General features: G+C 48.4%; 1 protein-coding gene across 2 annotated transcripts in view; it reads left to right on the top strand.

Moving 5' to 3' along the window:
• USP4 (ubiquitin specific peptidase 4) overlaps nt 1–17,842 on the top strand; it is a 40,597-nt gene extending 22,755 nt beyond the window's left edge. For both annotated transcript variants that reach the window (XM_055413820.2, XM_055413819.2), the window contains 13 exons: nt 728–886; nt 2,054–2,278; nt 3,258–3,341; nt 4,243–4,337; nt 6,649–6,840; nt 7,498–7,586; nt 10,570–10,797; nt 12,312–12,382; nt 12,625–12,743; nt 13,070–13,219; nt 14,253–14,356; nt 16,769–16,857; nt 17,255–17,842. In XM_055413820.2, coding sequence (XP_055269795.2) covers nt 728–886; nt 2,054–2,278; nt 3,258–3,341; nt 4,243–4,337; nt 6,649–6,840; nt 7,498–7,586; nt 10,570–10,797; nt 12,312–12,382; nt 12,625–12,743; nt 13,070–13,219; nt 14,253–14,356; nt 16,769–16,857; nt 17,255–17,413 — 1,764 coding nt within the window. In that variant the 3' untranslated portion in view covers nt 17,414–17,842. The remainder of the gene's footprint in view (nt 1–727; nt 887–2,053; nt 2,279–3,257; nt 3,342–4,242; nt 4,338–6,648; nt 6,841–7,497; nt 7,587–10,569; nt 10,798–12,311; nt 12,383–12,624; nt 12,744–13,069; nt 13,220–14,252; nt 14,357–16,768; nt 16,858–17,254) is intronic.
• Nucleotides 17,843–17,889: the final 47 nt, after the last annotated feature.

Raw genomic sequence — 17,889 nt, 5'->3', positions numbered from 1 at the left:
GATGCCACGGGTTGTACTGCATTCTGAGGATCAGTGATGTAGAACAATACAGGGCAGACATTTATGGCTAGGAGGGCTCTCTTTTTCTTTTTTTTAAATTAATCTTTTTATTTTGTATTGGAGTATAGCCGATTAACAGTGTTGTGATAGTTTCAGGTGGACAGCAAAGGGACTCAGCCATACCTAGACACGTATCCATTCTCCCCCAAGCTCCCCTCCCATCTAGGCTGCCACATAACATGGAACATGGTATATGTGCTGTACAGTACATCCTTGTTTGTTTTCCATTATAAATAGAGCAGTGTGTACGTGTCCCTCCCAAACTCCCTATCCCTTAGAAGGGCTCTTATGTACAGGAGGATTCCTCTGGCTGATGCAGGTACCATTTGTGCAGTTCTTAGGGAGACTGAACCAAAGGAGGAGGTTGGAGAGGGATTCATGTCTGTACTGAGGCGATGTAGTTAGGGAGGCAGTGTTCACTCTGCTTGTGGGGTGGTGGCTCAGGTTCCCAATCTGTATTCATCCTGATTTCAGATCTTAGCCCTCTTCTCTCCGGTGAGGACTACCTGCCTTTAGGCCCTTGCGAAGTTAATGGGACTACTAGACCAAGGGTTTTCTTCATTCTGGTCCTAGGTGACTGCAAAGTTATTTCTGATGACAGTTTCCCATCTGACTTCCCTGGTTCTTTATAACTGAAAACCTTTTAATGTGGTTGCTTTCATTGTAGACTCAGGTGGGACGTTTTGCCCCTCAGTTTTCTGGCTACCAACAACAAGACTCTCAGGAGCTCTTAGCCTTTCTTCTAGATGGATTGCATGAAGATCTGAACCGTGTGAAGAAAAAACCCTACCTGGAGCTGAAGGATGCCAATGGGCGGCCAGATGCGGTATGATACAGGAGACTTTTGGACAAAAGTATTCCACAGACGCCACCTCCAGGGGCCTTCTTCTGGTCTTGGAGTATTGGTGGCGGGGCCGTGGTTTTCTCTCACTGTTGTTGGTGATGTGGACATGCGGTCTCATAGAGAAATGTGTTGCAGATTACAGAGGTGCTAACTCTGGTTCCTTTGATGCTCCTTATTGGTATACCAGACCATCTGAGCTACCAGGGAAGCCCCTGAAAACCGTCAAGTGCCTGTAGTGTGGGCATTTGGGATTATTACTCCTCTCATTAAAATCCATCTATGATTGTTAAAGTATTTTGTTATTAATATTTTTTAGGGCCCTTTTTTTTTGCCTTGATCTTCAGATCTTTAAAGAGGGAATTTAGTATTTAAGTTATCCTATCACATTGGGATGATCAATATGCTTTAAATTTTTATTTAATTAATTTATTTAATTTTTGGCTGCACTCTGTAGCCTGTGGGATCTTAGTTCCCCAACCAGGGCAGGGCTCAAGGCTGTAGCCCCCCTGCAGTGGAAGTGTGGAGTCTTAACCACTGGGCCACCAGGGAAGTCCCCTCAGTGTGAATATTTTACAGTAGCATTCACATTTTAAAGGAAAAACCATGAGCTAGCTCATGAAGCAGCTTTTTTTTTTTTATTCAAGTGGTGTTTTTTTAATGTGAACTATTTTTTAAAAGTTCTTTTGAATGTGTTGCTTCTGTTTTTGGTTTTTCTTTTTTTTGTCCAGGAGGCATGTGGCATCTTAGCTCCCTGACCAGGGATTGAACCCGCACTCGCCTGCTTTGGAAGGCCAAGTCTTAACTCCAGGACCACCAGGGAAGTCCCTGAAGGGACTTTGCATTATTGGAAGCTTTACAGGAGACAGTCGCATCCCCCCTGCCCTCTCCCCCGTCAGGTCCATGTGTCCACAGTGCTGTCAGCTCGTCTGTGTCCCATAGATCCTGCGCTCGCACTTCGTTAAATGTGGGCCTGGGCCGGCGTCTGGTCTGCTAAGAGCGTCCTGGCTCTCACTGGCCTGGACCCAGTACCTGGCTACACAGACTGCCTCACAGTCCATCTCAGATTTTGCTGTGAATCATTCCGGATGCAGAGGTTAAGAACTGGGAGATGCTGACAATGTTTTATTTATCCCCTTTCCTTTCTTCCAGGTGGTGGCAAAGGAAGCCTGGGAGAATCATAGGTTGAGAAATGACTCTGTGATCGTGGACACGTTTCATGGCCTCTTCAAATCCACGTTGGTTTGCCCAGAATGTGCTAAGGTTTCTGTGACCTTTGACCCATTTTGCTATCTAACTCTCCCACTGCCCTTGAAGAAAGACCGAGTTATGGAGATCTTCCTAGTTCCTGCCGACCCTCGCTGCAGGCCTACCCAGGTAAGAGAGTCGGCACCCTCACATATCCCGGCACCCTCACGTATCCCTTGTTGTGAGAGGCCCGCAGACCCAGAGTGGAGCTGCTTCCATCTGTTACGACAGGAGCTCCATCAGCTGCCTCTGAAACCCCTTGGTGCTTGCCTTGAGCATGTGCCTGTGTCCTCCATCAGACCTCTGTGTAATCCCATGGCATTCCAGCACATCTTGGGGACTTCCAGGTGGTGATCCAGTGGTTAAGAGTTCGCCTTCCAGTATGTGGTTCCCAGGTTCAATCCCTGGTTGGGGAACTGTGATCTCAGATACCACAGGACCACTAAGCTCATGCACCACAACTAGAGAGGCTGTGTGCCGCAGCTAAGGCCGGGGACAGCCAAATGAATGAAGAATTTTTTTTTTTAATGTGTATTACGGAGGTCCTCTGGGCTCTGCCGTCACCTTTCCCCCCCATGCTTCATTCATTTGTCTAAAGGAACCCGGCTGATCTGCTACAAGATACTTAAACCTGAACATTAGGAAACTAGAAACAGTACTTTCCTTGGTCACGTTCACCCCTGAATCAACTGGGAGAGCCTGGCCAGAGCAAAAGGCTAGATGGAAAGGTGTCCAGCCCAGCTGATGGTTCACTGCATGCTGCTTCTAGTTTTATTTTCTTTTGTCTCTAAAGAAAGGTGATAAGGGCTGGTTGGCAATTTGTAGAATTTTAACATTTTTTAGAAGGAAGTAGTGAGCATCTCCAAAAAGTTAAGGAAAAAACGAAGCCATGTGTAGGAGAGAAAGGGATGGTCCTGCTTCTATGTGGTGCTGCCTGAGTAGAGAGACAGACATTGAGGCCAAAGGCGTGCCCGTTGGCTCTGCTGGCAGCTCATCTGGCCCTGTCCTCACCACAGGCACCTCTGCCCTCCGTGGTGCCTGCTCCTCCCAGCTCACTTGCCGCCCGCTCCAGAGCACCCTCATCACCCCTCCTCTCTCTCCTCTGCAGTACCGCGTGGTTGTGCCACTGATGGGGGCCGTGTCCGACCTGTGCGAGGCTCTCTCTCGACTGGCTGGCGTTGCTGCAGAAAACGTAAGGCAGGGTGTTTTGTGGTTCTCTGCCTGTTGGGAACACCTCGTAGTCCTTTAGAGTTAGTTTTCAGCCTTTTAGTCGCTTTTGGGGGTGGTTCTTATGGGCCAGCACATGTGATTATATCTGGATGCCTCTGCCATCCTGCTCCCCATTCACTGCACTCAGTGTGGCTGAGACTGTCCCTTCTGGCCCTGGGAACAGTCTTTCCATCATGGAGGACACCTGGCTGTGGTCAGAGGGCCAGGAATGGGACTCTGCTGTCACCTCACCTCCCCTTCCTACCTGACCTTGGCCTCATCTGTAATGTGAGAAGCTTCACGTTCTTTCCTGTCCCAAACTCTGCAAGTCTGTGAAGCGACTTGCTAGAAATCTTTATTTAAAAACAGTTGCTCATGCTGGCCCTTCTGCTGAGCCTGGCCCCATGTGGAGGTGGGGAAAGTGAAGACCTCTCCATGCATGAGGACGACTCCTGGAGACCCCCCAACCCCTCCCCTGTCCCAGCCCTGGTCAGTGCCCTTCTCCCCGCTCCCCTTGCACCTCCTGCTGTCGTCAGGTTGTAGGTCTTGGTGGTTGGGGTTTGCTCTTTTCCCATATGTGTGAGGATGGCTTGGGGACCTCCAGCCCCAGGGAATGCCGCAGAGCGCTCTGGATGACGCTTGGTCTCTGGTCCGCACCCACTTCCCACCATTCCCACCACTGGAGGGCAGATCTGTTACAAACCTTGGGACAGATGTTACCGGCATGTTTTCTGCTGGCGACCGCCTTGCTGCTCTCCCTTAGACCTTGACCCCTGAGCTCTGGGCCTGGTCGCATTGTAATCTCTCTGGAAGCAGCACCCCAGCAGCACATTTTTTTTCATCTGCACCTGAATATTAAGTACCCTATTCCTGTTGATTCTTAGATGGTGGTCACAGATGTGTATAATCACCGGTTCCACAAGATTTTCCAAATGGATGAAGGTTTAAACCACATCATGCCTCGGGATGACATTTTTGTGTGAGTACCCAGGGGTTTCTGCTGTGAGCTCAGCGGAAACATTCCAGAGGCTTTGCCTCGTTGGTGAAGATATGGCCGCTGGTGGATTTGCCTTGACCCCTGGGCGCATGAGATGGACATTCAGGGAATTGTGGGCAGCCACCAGTGCTAAGTGCCTACGGGCACTTCAGAGCTAGGCATTCTAGATACCTCTTCTTGGCGTGGGCAAGGCTCTCGTCAACAATTGCTCCTTGTTAAGAAGACCTGTTCAGTGGTCCTGCAGATGATCCTGCTGTCAGAAATGCTTTTCTCGAGAAGAGTCACAGCTTTGTGAGGGGTCATGGGAAGACAGGAGAAGGGACACAGTACAGGAAGGGGGTTTTTCTGTCTCCAAGCTGTAGGCAGTGGTTCTTCACACTGGTGCCATCTCAGAATAACAGGGAAAGTCGATTTAAGTAGCCTTTTTCAGCTCTAGCATTTGCAAGCTCCCAGATGTGATTTTCTCATCCCTGTGGGGACAGTGCACTCCAGCTGCAGCCCATCTCCTCAGCCCCTCCCAAGTCCTCTTGCCTCAGGGCTGCTCAGTGTGACTGTGTGTGTGTGTGTGTGTGTGTCCCTCCTCCAGGTGGGACAGGGTGGAGTGTAATCTTGCCTGTGCCCCCAGCAGCCACTTGTCAAGGCAGTTTGCGTGTGGACCACACCCACGCTCCGTATTCCTCAGTCCCTCTCACTCAGAAATTTGTCTCTGCTGAGAGAGGTTTTTAAGGTTTGGTTTTGGTTTTTGGTTTTGGCTGAGCAATGCAGTCCACAAGGGAGGCATTTCCTTCCCTTTATGTTTTTGGGGCCTGTAACTTCTGGTCACTCTAAAAGGAAATGTTCTTAACCACACCCAAGATTCTAATTCCGTTCACACAGGAGCACAGGCTGCTGCCCTGCTCCCAGACACCTTCCCTTACTTTTCAGATGGAGGGTGCCAGTGCTTGGACTGGGCCACAGAGCTGGGACTGTCCACTTCTGACCCCAAGTCCTCAACACGGTCTCCCTCAACTCCCGAGACTAATGTTCGAACATAGCTAAACTGAGAAGAACTGGGGCATCACCTTGTGGAAAGATTGGCGAAGCACCCACAGAGGATTTTTCCAAGGGCTTGAGGGCCAGTCATTATGAAAACAAGTTGTTATGATAAGTTGATAATGGTCTTACGAGAACACAGTTGGAGCACTTAATACTTCATGAGCATGTGAGGTACTGTGAGACTGAGTTACTTAGTTACTACCTCCACACTGTATGGTAGGTGATAGATCCTGTCGACCCTGGATAAACAGACTTAGACGTTTAGGCACTTGGCCTGGTCCCAGCAGCCAGCGAGTGGCAAGGTGGACTGGAACCCGAGCCAACCTCCCAGTTCAAGGCTTCGTTCTTGACCTTTATGCAGGACCCCAGGGTTCTTACCTTAGAGAACATCTTAGCCGTTTTTGAGAGTTTTTCTTTGAACTCCTGCACATATTGCAGTCAGGACTGTTTGTCAGGCATCTGGGGAGGGTTGTATGTGTGTGTGTTTAGTTTTCGAGAATTGAATCAGTAAGTTTGTGTCTCCCCCTATAGGAAGAGGGAAAGACTACAGTCGGTTGCCAGCAATTTTGGTAACATCTGTTCCAGGATAAAACATCTATAAATCTCCCATGTATTCGCTAAGTAAGACACATTTTTCAAAATCATTGGTTTGTCTTTAGCAGTTTTGTTGGTTATCTTGATTTTTGAAAAAATTAAATCTGAGTCTTTTACTTGAGTGTTCTTTGAACAAAGATGGCAAACAGATTTATAAATTTGCTTTCTCATTTGAAATGAGTCTTTGGCTTTATGTTCTAGGTATATGTCCTTGTACAGTATTTGGTTTGATCAAAGGGCAGGGCGCTAAGAATGCCTTTTTCTAAAAGTTGACCTCCTTGGTGGGTGACAGAAGATGAACTTGGTGGCTGGGCCCCCCATGTGCCTTTGTGTCTGAAGTGATGGTCTGGATGCCAGCTGCAGTCTGTGTTGAGTCCCAGTTGAAGGAGCACAGACTTTCAGGCCATGGTTGGGGGAAGGAGGATCACGTAAGCCCTAGATCCTCGGTGGTATAGGTTCCCATTGTGTTGACAGACAGTGACCCTCTTTTGAAATTCCTGACCCAGCCTCTTGCATCCTCTTGAAAATGGCCTTATTCACCTTTTGTACTGAAGAACGCTCTGTTCTAGTAACCCTAGTCCTGGCCACCATGTAGCTGTAGCTCAGACTGTCATCACTCACCAGGACCTGCCACTAAAGGTGCTCTCTTGTGTGATTGACACAGGTACGAAGTCTGCAGCACCTCCCCGGATGGCTCCGAGTGTGTCACACTTCCCGTGTACTTCAGGGAGAGGAAATCTAGACCGTCGAGCACTTCCACTGGGGCAGTGCTGTACGGGCAGCCACTGCTGGTTTCTGTCCCCAAGCACAAGCTCACCCTCGAGTCTTTGTACCAGGCAGTTTGTGAGCGTATCAGGTTGGTGAGGGAAATGCCATTTGCTGGTTATCCAAAATAAGAGAGGCCCAGTAGCAGTAGCGACTGCTCCCTGCAGAGTGCCCGAATAGCCCCGCTGTGTTCCCTTCTCTCGGAAATACGGTCATGCCGACCCTTGGGAGGGCTGGGGCAGGTGCTGCTGGGACAGGCCATGGGCACGCCTGAAGCACCATGACACCAAGCACCTCAGCCTCCTCTGGTCCCTGGAATCATGTCTTCACACTTGTCAGTCACCTGCTTGAGGAAGGCTGGTGCTTTGATGGTATTTTGTATTTGAGCACAGTTTCTGAAGCACTCCACTATCATTCTGAAGCTGATTGTTAACATTACTGGGAAATATTTTTTTTTATATGAGGGTGCCATGCAACAGTCATCAAAGATTAGGAACAGACTTTCTAAGAGTCTTCAGTGACCTGGTAGTTAGATATCTTAACTTGGGTTCCTCTCAATTTGTTGAAGTGTTAAACCATCCCATGATTTTTAAGGCCCTTTTATTTACATAAATTGTTTTGTGAATAGTTGAATATATAATATATAGCAATATATGATTCCCAAATTATAGGAACAACTTCTAGCTGAGGAGAGAAGAAAAATAGTAAATGGTTGCAACTAACAAACAATTTCTTTCTTCTTTTCAAGCCGCTATATAAAACAGCCTTTGCCTGATGAGTCAGGCAGCTTGCACTTGGAGCTGGGGGCCTGCAATGGCTCCAGGAGCGGCTGTGAAGGTGAGCGCTCGCCTCGGTGTGGGGCTGTGACTGACCAAACCCCTCCTGACCTCCCTCTTCTGAAGGTGCTGTACACATGGGAGAGGGAGGTTCTGGGCAGGCGGAAGGAGGCGGTGTTGGGGGCCGAGTCTAGAGAGCAGACCTGAAAGCCGTGTCTGCACCATTTTGCTCTGCCAGAGCCCATCATCTACCTTTGACACCTCGGGGAATTTAGACATGGAGGCTGGATCTCACCTCAGGGAGACACAATAAGCATTAAAAGGACCGAGTGACTTGCCCACGGTCACGAAGCAGAGCCAGGATTTGCTTCCGCTCTGTTGGGATTGCTGAGTACACACTCGGCTGCCTCCACAGCCCAACTCTGTCTGCAGAGCTGTTATCTGGCCCTTCCCCGTCACCGTGCTGCAGCCGCTGCCCCAGGCATCCTGCCCAACCTGTCAGAAGGCAGAGACAGGCTCTCTTGGGTGTTTCTTTCTACCCAGGAAACCATTGGTGGTGGCCAGCTCTGGAAAGCTCCTGCTGTGGGAGTAAAGAGCCACAGCTGGATGAGCAGTGGGGTAACCATACTGTAGGAGACCTGGAGCCCTCACTGCCATCCTCCTGTGGCCTTGTGCTCACAAGCTCATCTGAACAGTAAGCTGTGTCTGACCTGCATTGTGGCTGTCATCCTGCTTTTGGGGGCCTAGGTGACTGATTCGGTGGCTTTATTCCTGTAAAACTGGAAATGTCCTCCAATTCCTATGCTTTGCGAAGAGCTGAATATATAAATTCTCAGTTGCAAATGCCCACATTTCTGCACGACATACACGGTCCCGAAAAGTGAGAAATTGACATTAAAAAAGTAACAACCATAGACTTGGTCCTGGCAGAATGTTCCATATTGTCCTGGTGATTTATGTGTTTATTATAATCGTACTCCTATTCTTGCCCAGAATATCATGTTCTCGTCCCACTAGAGACGAACAGGAGTGTATTTTGTGCAGAAGTCACAAGCAGAGATTTTGGAGGGTAGTGGTATTCTCTTAGCAGACCTCCAGTGACTTGCAGGTTCTTGGTGCTCTGGAAGTTGTAGCACTGTGACTCCCAGCTTGAGGTGTGGGGGTGGACTTTAAGAAGTCATTTTATCCCTTTGAATCTTGGTTTATCCATCTGCAAAATGGGATGATGACAACAGCTTCACAGAGTTAAAGTTACAATGTAATGAAGTCGTGTGGTTAGAGTATCTGGCACATACTAGATGCTCAGTTAATAATAGCACCATGTAAGTATTTGCTGTTGTTACACACTTAGCCTAGTTTCTTAGACATTCCATCTGTCATTCTCCTAATTAGGAAGAATTACTGCCTTCTTTCAAATCCCAGCAGTGAGTCTTGGTGCGTAGGCTTCAAACTCTTGTTTAATGTTGAAATAATTCTGACTTCTTTACTGTCATGGCTGCTTGTTAGGTCCATGGTGGCTGTCCCCTGCTGAGCCTCTGAGTGTCCCTGACAGGGCTGGGTGTAAATGGCACAGTGCCACTGCTCCAGGAGTGAAGTGAGCTGGTTAGGGAAGGAATCTCTGAGAGCTGGGACTGGCAGTCTTGTGCACACTGGTTATTTCAGAGCGCTGTTCATGGGGACCTATGTCACACCCTCATCCATGGCTCTGCTGTTCCTGGGGCCTGGCAGGGAACTGTGTTGTGTTATCCTGGGCCCGACTTTTCCTTCCTCATGAACACTCCCAAGACACACTGTCCTTGAAAGTGAATTTTTATGGACAGTGTACATCTGAGCTCCTTTTGTCAGTTTCCATTTCTACTGCTATTTCCCTGAGTATATAAACTTCTTGTTTTGAATCTTTTCTTCCCCTGTTACTTTTACATCACCTTTTGGAGTTGTCCCCATCTTTGTTGAAATGACATACCTGATACTTTAGTTTTCCCCTTTGGCTATCCAACAGCAAAAAATATGATCATGGATCTTTTTATTGCAGCCATGTGTACCAGCCAGTTCTCTGGGAAAAATACTCATCAGTATATGTCTGTACAATGCCTCTTAAAGCTCTGTCTCTCTCTCTCTTTTTTTAATTCTCTCTCTCATTTTTGGTGGGGGAGAGCTGTGCAGTGCCACTTGGCTTACAGGATCTTACTTCCCTGATGAGGAATTCAACAGCAGCAAAGACACTGGGTCCTAATCACTGAAGCGCCAGGGAATCCCCCCTCTTAAAACTCCTGAAACTTGGCAATTCCAAAGGAATAAAGAGAAAAAAGGAGGGGAGGATCCTGTATGCCCTGTTACTGGGACCTGTCATGGCACCTGCACCTGGAAGACATTCAGGAAATACTTGTTGAGAGAGTCAGCAGGTTCCTTGTGGAGGAAATGAAGATTTTGACTTAATATTTGTGTTATCATGTTTAAAAATTTGCATTTAAATTGTTTCTTATCAGCCTTTCTTCCTGACTATTGACTATGTGTTTAATTTTGGTCTTTTGGGGACTTCCTTGGTGGTCCAGTGGTTAAGACTCTGTGCTTCCACTTCACGGGGCGAAGATTTGATGATCCCTGGTCAGGGAACTAGTATCCCGCATGCTGTGTGGCCAAAAAAATAAATACTTGGTCCTTTTCTCTCTGTTGGCCTAATGATCAAGTTGAAGAGTCAGACTATGTCAGGTGAAGCCCAGTAAAGTAACCAAGTGGTAAGGGGCCCAAATTTAGGACTGGCAGGATTGCTGACTCAGATTTATACCTTCACCTGATCCCTTGAACCTCTCTGGGCCCCTGTGTCCTCCTCGTGGAATAGCAGTGCCTTCTTGCCTGCTGACCAGGTTGTGAAGAGGGTCATGTGTGAATTTAAGTGCCTTGTAAATGCAGAGAAGTGTGTATAGTTTCATATGCACAGTACAGAACCTGGAAGGAAGCACCACAGGCTTGAAGTAAAAATTCCAGCATTGAAATAGTGGCCAATTGCGTACATTTTTTGTTTTTCCTTCTCATTTGTGTGCTAGGTGAAGATGAAGAAGAAATGGAGCATCAGGAAGAAGGCAGAGAGCAGCTCTCAGAAACGGAGGGCAGTGGGGACGATGAGCCAGGAAGTGACCACGGCGAGGCCACCCAGAAGAAGAGCAAAGGCCGGCCTTGCCCCAGAAGGCTTTTTACCTTCAGCCTTGTGAACTCTTATGGCACAGCCGACATAAATTCCCTTGCCACTGATGGGAAACTACTGAAACTCAACTGTAAGCACCTTCTCTGACTTTGCAAACTCGGCCTTGGGGGCTTAGGGTCTATTGAAAACCCTTTGTACTCAGCACTCACCGCGTTGATAGTGCTGTAGTGTCATCATGGGACTCCAGGGACAGACACGTCAATGATCCTTGGCTGGCAGCTCCCCAGAGACTGTTTCAGAGACAGGACCTGAAGGTCCTGTCTAGCCCTTCCTGCCGCCACTTCCTGGGCCTTCTTGTCAGGCTTTTCTCTTCAGTCCTTGATGACTTCAGAATGAAGCGCGCTGTCCCTTCAGTCCCACCACCCTTCACGACCTTTGCTCTCAGTGATAACACTTCTCGTGACCCTCCTTAGGTGGCAGCATTTCCCCGGACATAGGAGAAAAATGCAGATTTCTTTTGTTCCCTGAGAATGCTCGTGAGATGTGGCCCATCTAGAGGATGCTCATGGATTTCACAGGCTGTTCCTGGACCCTGTGGTTGTGATCTATAGACAAGAAGGGACATCCACATGGAGTGTGTTGTGTGTTGAAAGTGCATGTGGATGATGAAGGTGCCTACCCAGGGTCAGGAAGGGAGCTGCAAAAGCATCTCGTGTCTTTAACTTTCTTCATTGGAGAAGAGATTTGCTACATGTCCTCCAGCTAGCTACCTTGCTTTCTTCCCTTAAAAAAAAACCAAAAACTTAAAAATACGGAGTTTTTGAAACAGCATTATTGAGATCGTTTTGTATTTCTATATCTGTCAGTCTTTCTGTAGCTCCATGGTATATGGGCAGCTTCTTCTCTTTAGTGTGAAGTGAAAGTCGCTCAATCGTGTCCCAACTCTGCACAGTCCATGGAATTTTCTAGGCCAGAATACTGGAGTGGGCAGCCGTTCCCGTCTCTCGGGAATCTTCCCAATCCAGGGATCGAACCCAGGTCTCCCACAATTCAGGCAGATTCTTTACCAGCTGAGCCACTAGGGCAACCCAAGAATACTGGAGTGGGTAGCCTATCCCTTCTCCGGAGGATCTTCTGAACCCAGGAATCAAATCTCCTTCCTCCTTTGCTATGCTATGGCCTGGGAAATGCCTCCAGGCAGTAAGCTTGGGCCATGTGGGCATCACCTTATTTTCTGCCTTCTCTCAGGGATCTCACTGTTGCTCTGCCTAATATTCAGTGTCTGGAAGCAGTTGTATCGTCTGTCTTGTCAGGTTTTCTTGTGGTTTAAGAAGAGAGGAGAAACCTAGTCACTTACTCCGTCTCAGCCTGCGTCCTTTCAGAATTCTGTGTCGTTCCATGAGTCTAGAGCGTATCCACAGCCTTTAGAGCGTATGCGGAGGAAATCTTTGCCAGAGGATCTGGGGCCCAGGGGTTCCAGGTTGGCTGGCCCCAGGCAGAACGCCGCTTTTGGTGGTGGCTGCTGGTGGGTGGGCAGGTGTTAGAACACAGCCTGAGCGTGCTCCTCCTCCTTCCCGTCGCCTGTGGAGCCTCTCCTGTTGCTGCCCTTTCTGTAGTGAGTGAAACTTTGGTCCTCTTCCACAGCTCGGTCCACACTGGCCATCGACTGGGACAGTGAGACCCGGAGCCGTTACTACAATGAGCAGGAATCTGAGGTAGGTCACTCGGGACTCTCGGTCAGGGGATGTGCTGGTTTCTGCTCTGGGGAGGTCTCTCGCGCCAGTTCCGCAGCTGGCTTCACAGCTTATCTTTTAGAATGCAAAGCACCGAAAGATTTTGTTATTGCTCAGCAGCTCCAGAAAGTACGTTATGTCCCAGGCACGAGAACTCATGAGGTGGTGGCTCAGCCGGGTGAGGTTTTGTTTCCTCAGCCAGCTTGGCACTCTGTTCCTCACAGACGTACGAGAAGCATGTCAGCATGTTGCAACCTCAGAAGAAAAAGAAGACGGCGGTGGCCCTGAGGGACTGCATCGAGCTCTTCACTACCATGGAGACCCTTGGGGAGCATGACCCCTGGTAGGCAGCTCCCCATTCTGAGCAGGGGCCCCCAGGCACCCTGGGGCTCCGAGATCTGCTGGGGCCATCTGTGTAACACAAACCTTTTGTATTTGGATTTGTCACTTTTGTACATGGCTGACAGAAAAACACAGATGTTTCTGTGTGAATTGTGCTTTCCAGCCTCAAAAGGCCATCACCCTCTGTGGGAAGGTGGCTTAGAGACCTCGCTGCGCTGAAGCAGTCTGATATTTGCAAGAAAGGGTGTTGTGGGGTTGTCTCCATGCTTGCGTGCCCAGGTGGCCCTGGCTCGCTGCCTCCCCACTCAGCAGAGGTGGTTTTTTCAGGTACTGTCCCAACTGTAAGAAGCACCAACAGGCCACAAAGAAGTTTGACCTGTGGTCCTTGCCGAAGATCCTGGTGGTCCACCTCAAACGTTTCTCCTACAATAGATACTGGAGGGATAAGCTTGATACAGTCGTGGAGTTCCCAATCAGGTGGGTCCCTGGGCTGCAGTGGTGTTTGGGGAAAATTAAAAACCAGGCAGACCGTCTGGGCACTGATCAGCAGAGTGTTTTGCCACCAAAGACTTCTTTGCGTAAGGTGTGTGTGTTGCTGTTTCTGGGCAGTTAGGCTTTTAGGCTCACTCCCCCTCCTTGTCTGGGGAAGTCTGTCCGATAGAACCCCGTCCCCTCTTGAGTTCCTGTGCAGCTTGACTAACCTGGTCTTCTTACCTGTCCTCGATTCCTGGGAGCCCACACTCAGCAGGACAGCACACGAACATGCTGCACCACATTGATGCAGGGGTGCAAGGAACCAGAGAGGCATCTGCTGGGGAGAATTGGATTGTTGGGGGCCGCCCTCGGTGGTGCAGATCCGCCGCAGTCCTGTCCTTGGGGCAGGGGCTGGGACTGGCTGTCTGCTTGGGTCCTCTCAGGTCCCAGGGTACAGAGTGTAAGTGACACAGTTGGTCAGCAAGGTAGGAGTTCCCCACAACACACAGATTTAAAAATGCTTTTTTCAGGGGCAGGTGTCCAGGTAGGTAAATAGATGCAGTGTAGACAAATCAGTGGGAGGACCTGGATGGCAGTAAGTCAACAAATAGAGGTATTTGTTGTCAAATTCTTTTTTTCTGTATATTTAAATTTTAGAAATAAAACATTAGGGGGAAAAATGCTTTGAGGGGCCTGTTTTGGTATTTAGCTTACATGTTTATGGCACTAACTGTGATTCTGACAGTAACAGCCATTTCTACAAAGTTGCAACAGCCCTCATGTTGCCCAGAGCCCTTCCTTGCCATCTTGTCAGGGGTCGGAGTTCCCCAGAAGGCTTCCCTTCTCCAGCGTGACATGTCAGTGGTCAGAGCAAGACCCCAGGGCGCCTTCTGTCTGGACTCTTCATCCGTTCCTTCTGCAGTTAGTCTCTGAGGGCCTCCTGTGTTCTAGCCTGTTGCATAAAAGGGGTGGCTAGATCGCTCCAACTTCTCACAGTTTAACGTATTGAAGGGTTCTTTTTGTTTTCTGTGCTTAGAGGTCTGAACATGTCGGAGTTTGTCTGTGACCCGTCAGCGAGGCCGTATGTGTATGACCTCATCGCCGTGTCCAATCACTATGGAGCCATGGGGGTTGGCCACTGTGAGTACTGGCATCTGCTCCCCTCTGAGATGTTGAAACGCCTTTGGCCACTCATCTGTCTCCAGCCTTTCCCTGTGTGCCAGCCACTGCCCTAAGGACTTAACTTACACAGCTCTGCAGGCCTCAAGTTGCAGAATGCCCCTCAGTTGTTTTGATAGGGTGGTGGTTCATATCCTTTAATAATCCACTTCCAGTAAATCTATCCTTCTGAAATTACTTGACTTTGGGGAAAAGCTTCATGTACAAAGATATTTACCTATTTATACTGGTGGCTCAGACAGTAAAGCATCTGCCTACAATGTGGGAGATCTGGATTCGGTCCCTGGGTTGGGAAGACCCTCTGGAGAAGGAAATGGCCACCCACTCCAGTACTCTTGCCTAGAAAATTCCATGAATGGAGGAGCCTGGTGGGCTACAGTCCATGGGCTTGCAGAGTTGGACACAGCTGAGCGACTTCACTTCACTTCACTCGTGGAAAATTAGTAGCAGCATTGGTGAGCAGCAGCTGGCACTATCATCTGCTTGATGGAAGAGCACACAGCCGTTGCACAATAAAATTATTAATACCATGCGGAAATGCCCATGATGTGTTCGGGGAAACAGCTACACAAAATTGCATCATTATGGAAAGTAGTGTCACAACTATGTACATTGAAACAAAAGGCAAACTGTGGTAGGAGAGGGGACTACCTAGAAAGAGAGAGACCAAAAAGGTTTACTTTTTTTTTACTTTGTTCTACTTTATTTTCTGGAATTTCTGTAATGTGTAGGTTTACTTTCACATTTATACCTTTACTAGTCTGTTTGGTTGCTTATTTACGGAAAGGTGTTAGTGATGTTGAAGCGAGGAGCTGGGTCTCCCCGTGTCTCCTCTGTCGCATCTGCCCCATGACAGCTGCCACCACACCCAGTGGCAGGACTCCAAGGGATGACACCATGGGAGTGTCGGTTCCATCTACCCTCACGGTGGGTTATGAACTGCCCCAAACCCCGGTCTTCTCTTCTGTACTGGTGAGCTTTTTCTGTTGGCCCAAGTCTGTTCTCCTGCCTCTCTGTTCTTACCATATCACCTCCTGCCTTTGGATGGCTGCTCATTCTCCAGCCCTCGGGTCTACATTCCAGGCCATCCGAAGAAGGGGAAAAAAGGGCGTGACCTTCCCTTTTAAGCAGACTTCCCAGAAATCCCCCTCAACTCCTCTACATACATCTCATTGGTTATAACTTGGTCACAGGACTACCAACTAGCTGTAGGAACGGGTGGGAAAGAAAAATCGTGCCTGTCTAAAAATTGGGACTCTTCTAGAGTGGCTGCTTGCAATACCTGTGATCATACCACATATAGCACTAACTCTTCTCTAACTTTTTTTCCTCTGCAAATTAACTTTGATATCTGTATTCATGCATACTGGACACATGTATTCATTTTTAATTCTTTTAGCATACAAATGTACTGCTTGGACAGGTTACTTAGCTTCCATATGCTTCAGTTTCCTTATCCAGGTTAGGCTGGTTGTGTGCAGACCCACATTGGGTCCACAGTTGGAACACCGTGATTGAGAGCCATCACTGTTACTGTTCTCCCGAGCAGGGACAGGCTCTTGGCACCTTCTCTGTCACTTTGTCCTGTGTCCTTCACCACCTCTTGGTCCAGTGAGCACTGCAGTGAAGAATGGTTAAACAGCTTGCCAGAGCCACACGGCAGGTCAAGACCAGAAACCAGATCTCCATCAGATTCAGTTGTTTCTGAGAGTCTGAATGGAGCAGGAATCGGGTGTCATTGCTGGGAGTGTTGTAAACACATCTTGCTCGGAAAGTGTAAAATCAAACCCAGAAATGTTCACTCTGGAAAATACTTGGACCGGTGTGAGGAATTGTTACTGAGCCACAGATTCTTGACTCAGGAGTTTCAAAGACAGATAAATTTAAGTTTTCTTGTTCACATCCCAATTCTGCCAACCCAAGCCCCCAGTGAGTCTCTCACTGCGATAGCCCCACAGGCTCCAGAGGCAGTGAGAGACAATAGTAGACAGCCATTCCTGGATACAGTGGGGGTGTTTGACTTGGCATGTTTTTTACAACTATTGTTTTGCTTAAATCTTTAAAAGTATCAGCTCCTTTTATGGGTCCCCCAACTCTGAATTAGTGCTCATAGCTGTTTTCCCCAAAATTGCAGTTTAAAGCTTTAGTCCCCAGCAGCTCCAGTTTTACCCTTTTAGTGCCTTTTTGAGAAGGGAAGATCTTATTTTTTTTAAGGATGAGTTCTCATTCAGTTGTTAGGACACAAGCTGTAAATTACCTTTAATTTCAGACTCTTGATATGTGTCATGTTTTGGAGTTGTTGAGTGCCAGCCTACTGAGCTAGCCAGATCACCTCTCTTGATGACCAACTAGCATATTCTCTCGCTTTGGCAGACACTGCATATGCGAAGAACAAACTCAACGGGAAGTGGTATTACTTTGATGATAGCAATGTGTCCCTGGCCTGTGAGGATCAGATAGTGGTGAGTAGGCCCTCATACTTGGTTCCCACTCTTACCTTTAGGGGTTAGAGCTGGGAAGTCTCCCAGGCTAGTTGATTATTGAGTTATCCTGCTGGGACAGCGGGAGCTAAGTGCGGTGGAGAAAGAATTGACTACCATTCCTTTCAGGACCCTTCCTAAATGAGACGTTTGACTCTCCTGAGTCTGTCACAGGGCTCCTACCTTTCCTGACTCCCTGGGCATGGTCAACGTGAGCCAGCCTTAGGTGGTACGGTTTTCACCATCACTTCAGTGTGTGGATGCACAGGGCAAGACGGCAGATCCCTGAGGGTGGTGTGTTTTGAACAGAGAGCAAAGCTTGGGGGGAATGGGTGATTGTTCCAACCTGTGAATAGACGTTGTGCCTCTTGTGTTTTAGACGAAAGCAGCTTACGTGCTGTTTTATCACCGTCGAGACGATGAGTTTCATAAGACGCCTTCACTCAGTTTTCCTGGATCTTCTGATGGAGGTGCAAGACCAAGCAGCTCACAGCAGGGCACGGGGGATGACGAGACTTACAGCATGGACACCAACTGATCTGCCCCAGTGACCCTGCACCACAGCTCCAGTGTCATCCCCCAGGAGAACACCTTTGACAATGAAGACTGCTAGTGTTCCGTCATAAAAACCAGATGAGGAAATTTCCTTCTTTTATGAGCAGAAGGAAAAAAAAAAAAGACCCTGTTTGCTCAGAAGGGTTATGTCAAGAGGCTGAATTATTTTTTTTTTATACAGGTGGTAAAAATTTTCTGTAAAACGGGTAGAGCTGCAGAGTTGGGGTTGGTGGTGGGGAGCACACAGTGGAGAATGACGGATTCCAAAGAGTGGAGAGGAACACGCTGTCATTGAGTTTAGGGCTGCCATGAAGACCTGCCACAGGCTGCCCTACCCTCCTGGATTTCGGATTCTGGTGCTGGTTACTGGTCCTCCCAGTAGTCTACCCACAGTAAATCAACCTCAAGTAAACTTGATGTCGTCCCCTTTTCCCTTGCTGTGCACTGAGATGGGTTTAT

This window comes from Moschus berezovskii, chromosome 24 (assembly GCF_049115385.1).
Source record: "Moschus berezovskii isolate FMDL1 chromosome 24, NW_MosBer_1.0, whole genome shotgun sequence".
NCBI classification, from domain to species: Eukaryota; Metazoa; Chordata; class Mammalia; order Artiodactyla; family Moschidae; genus Moschus; species Moschus berezovskii.
Note: the sequence above shows the minus strand (reverse complement) of the source record. Positions and strands in the feature narration are given on the sequence as shown.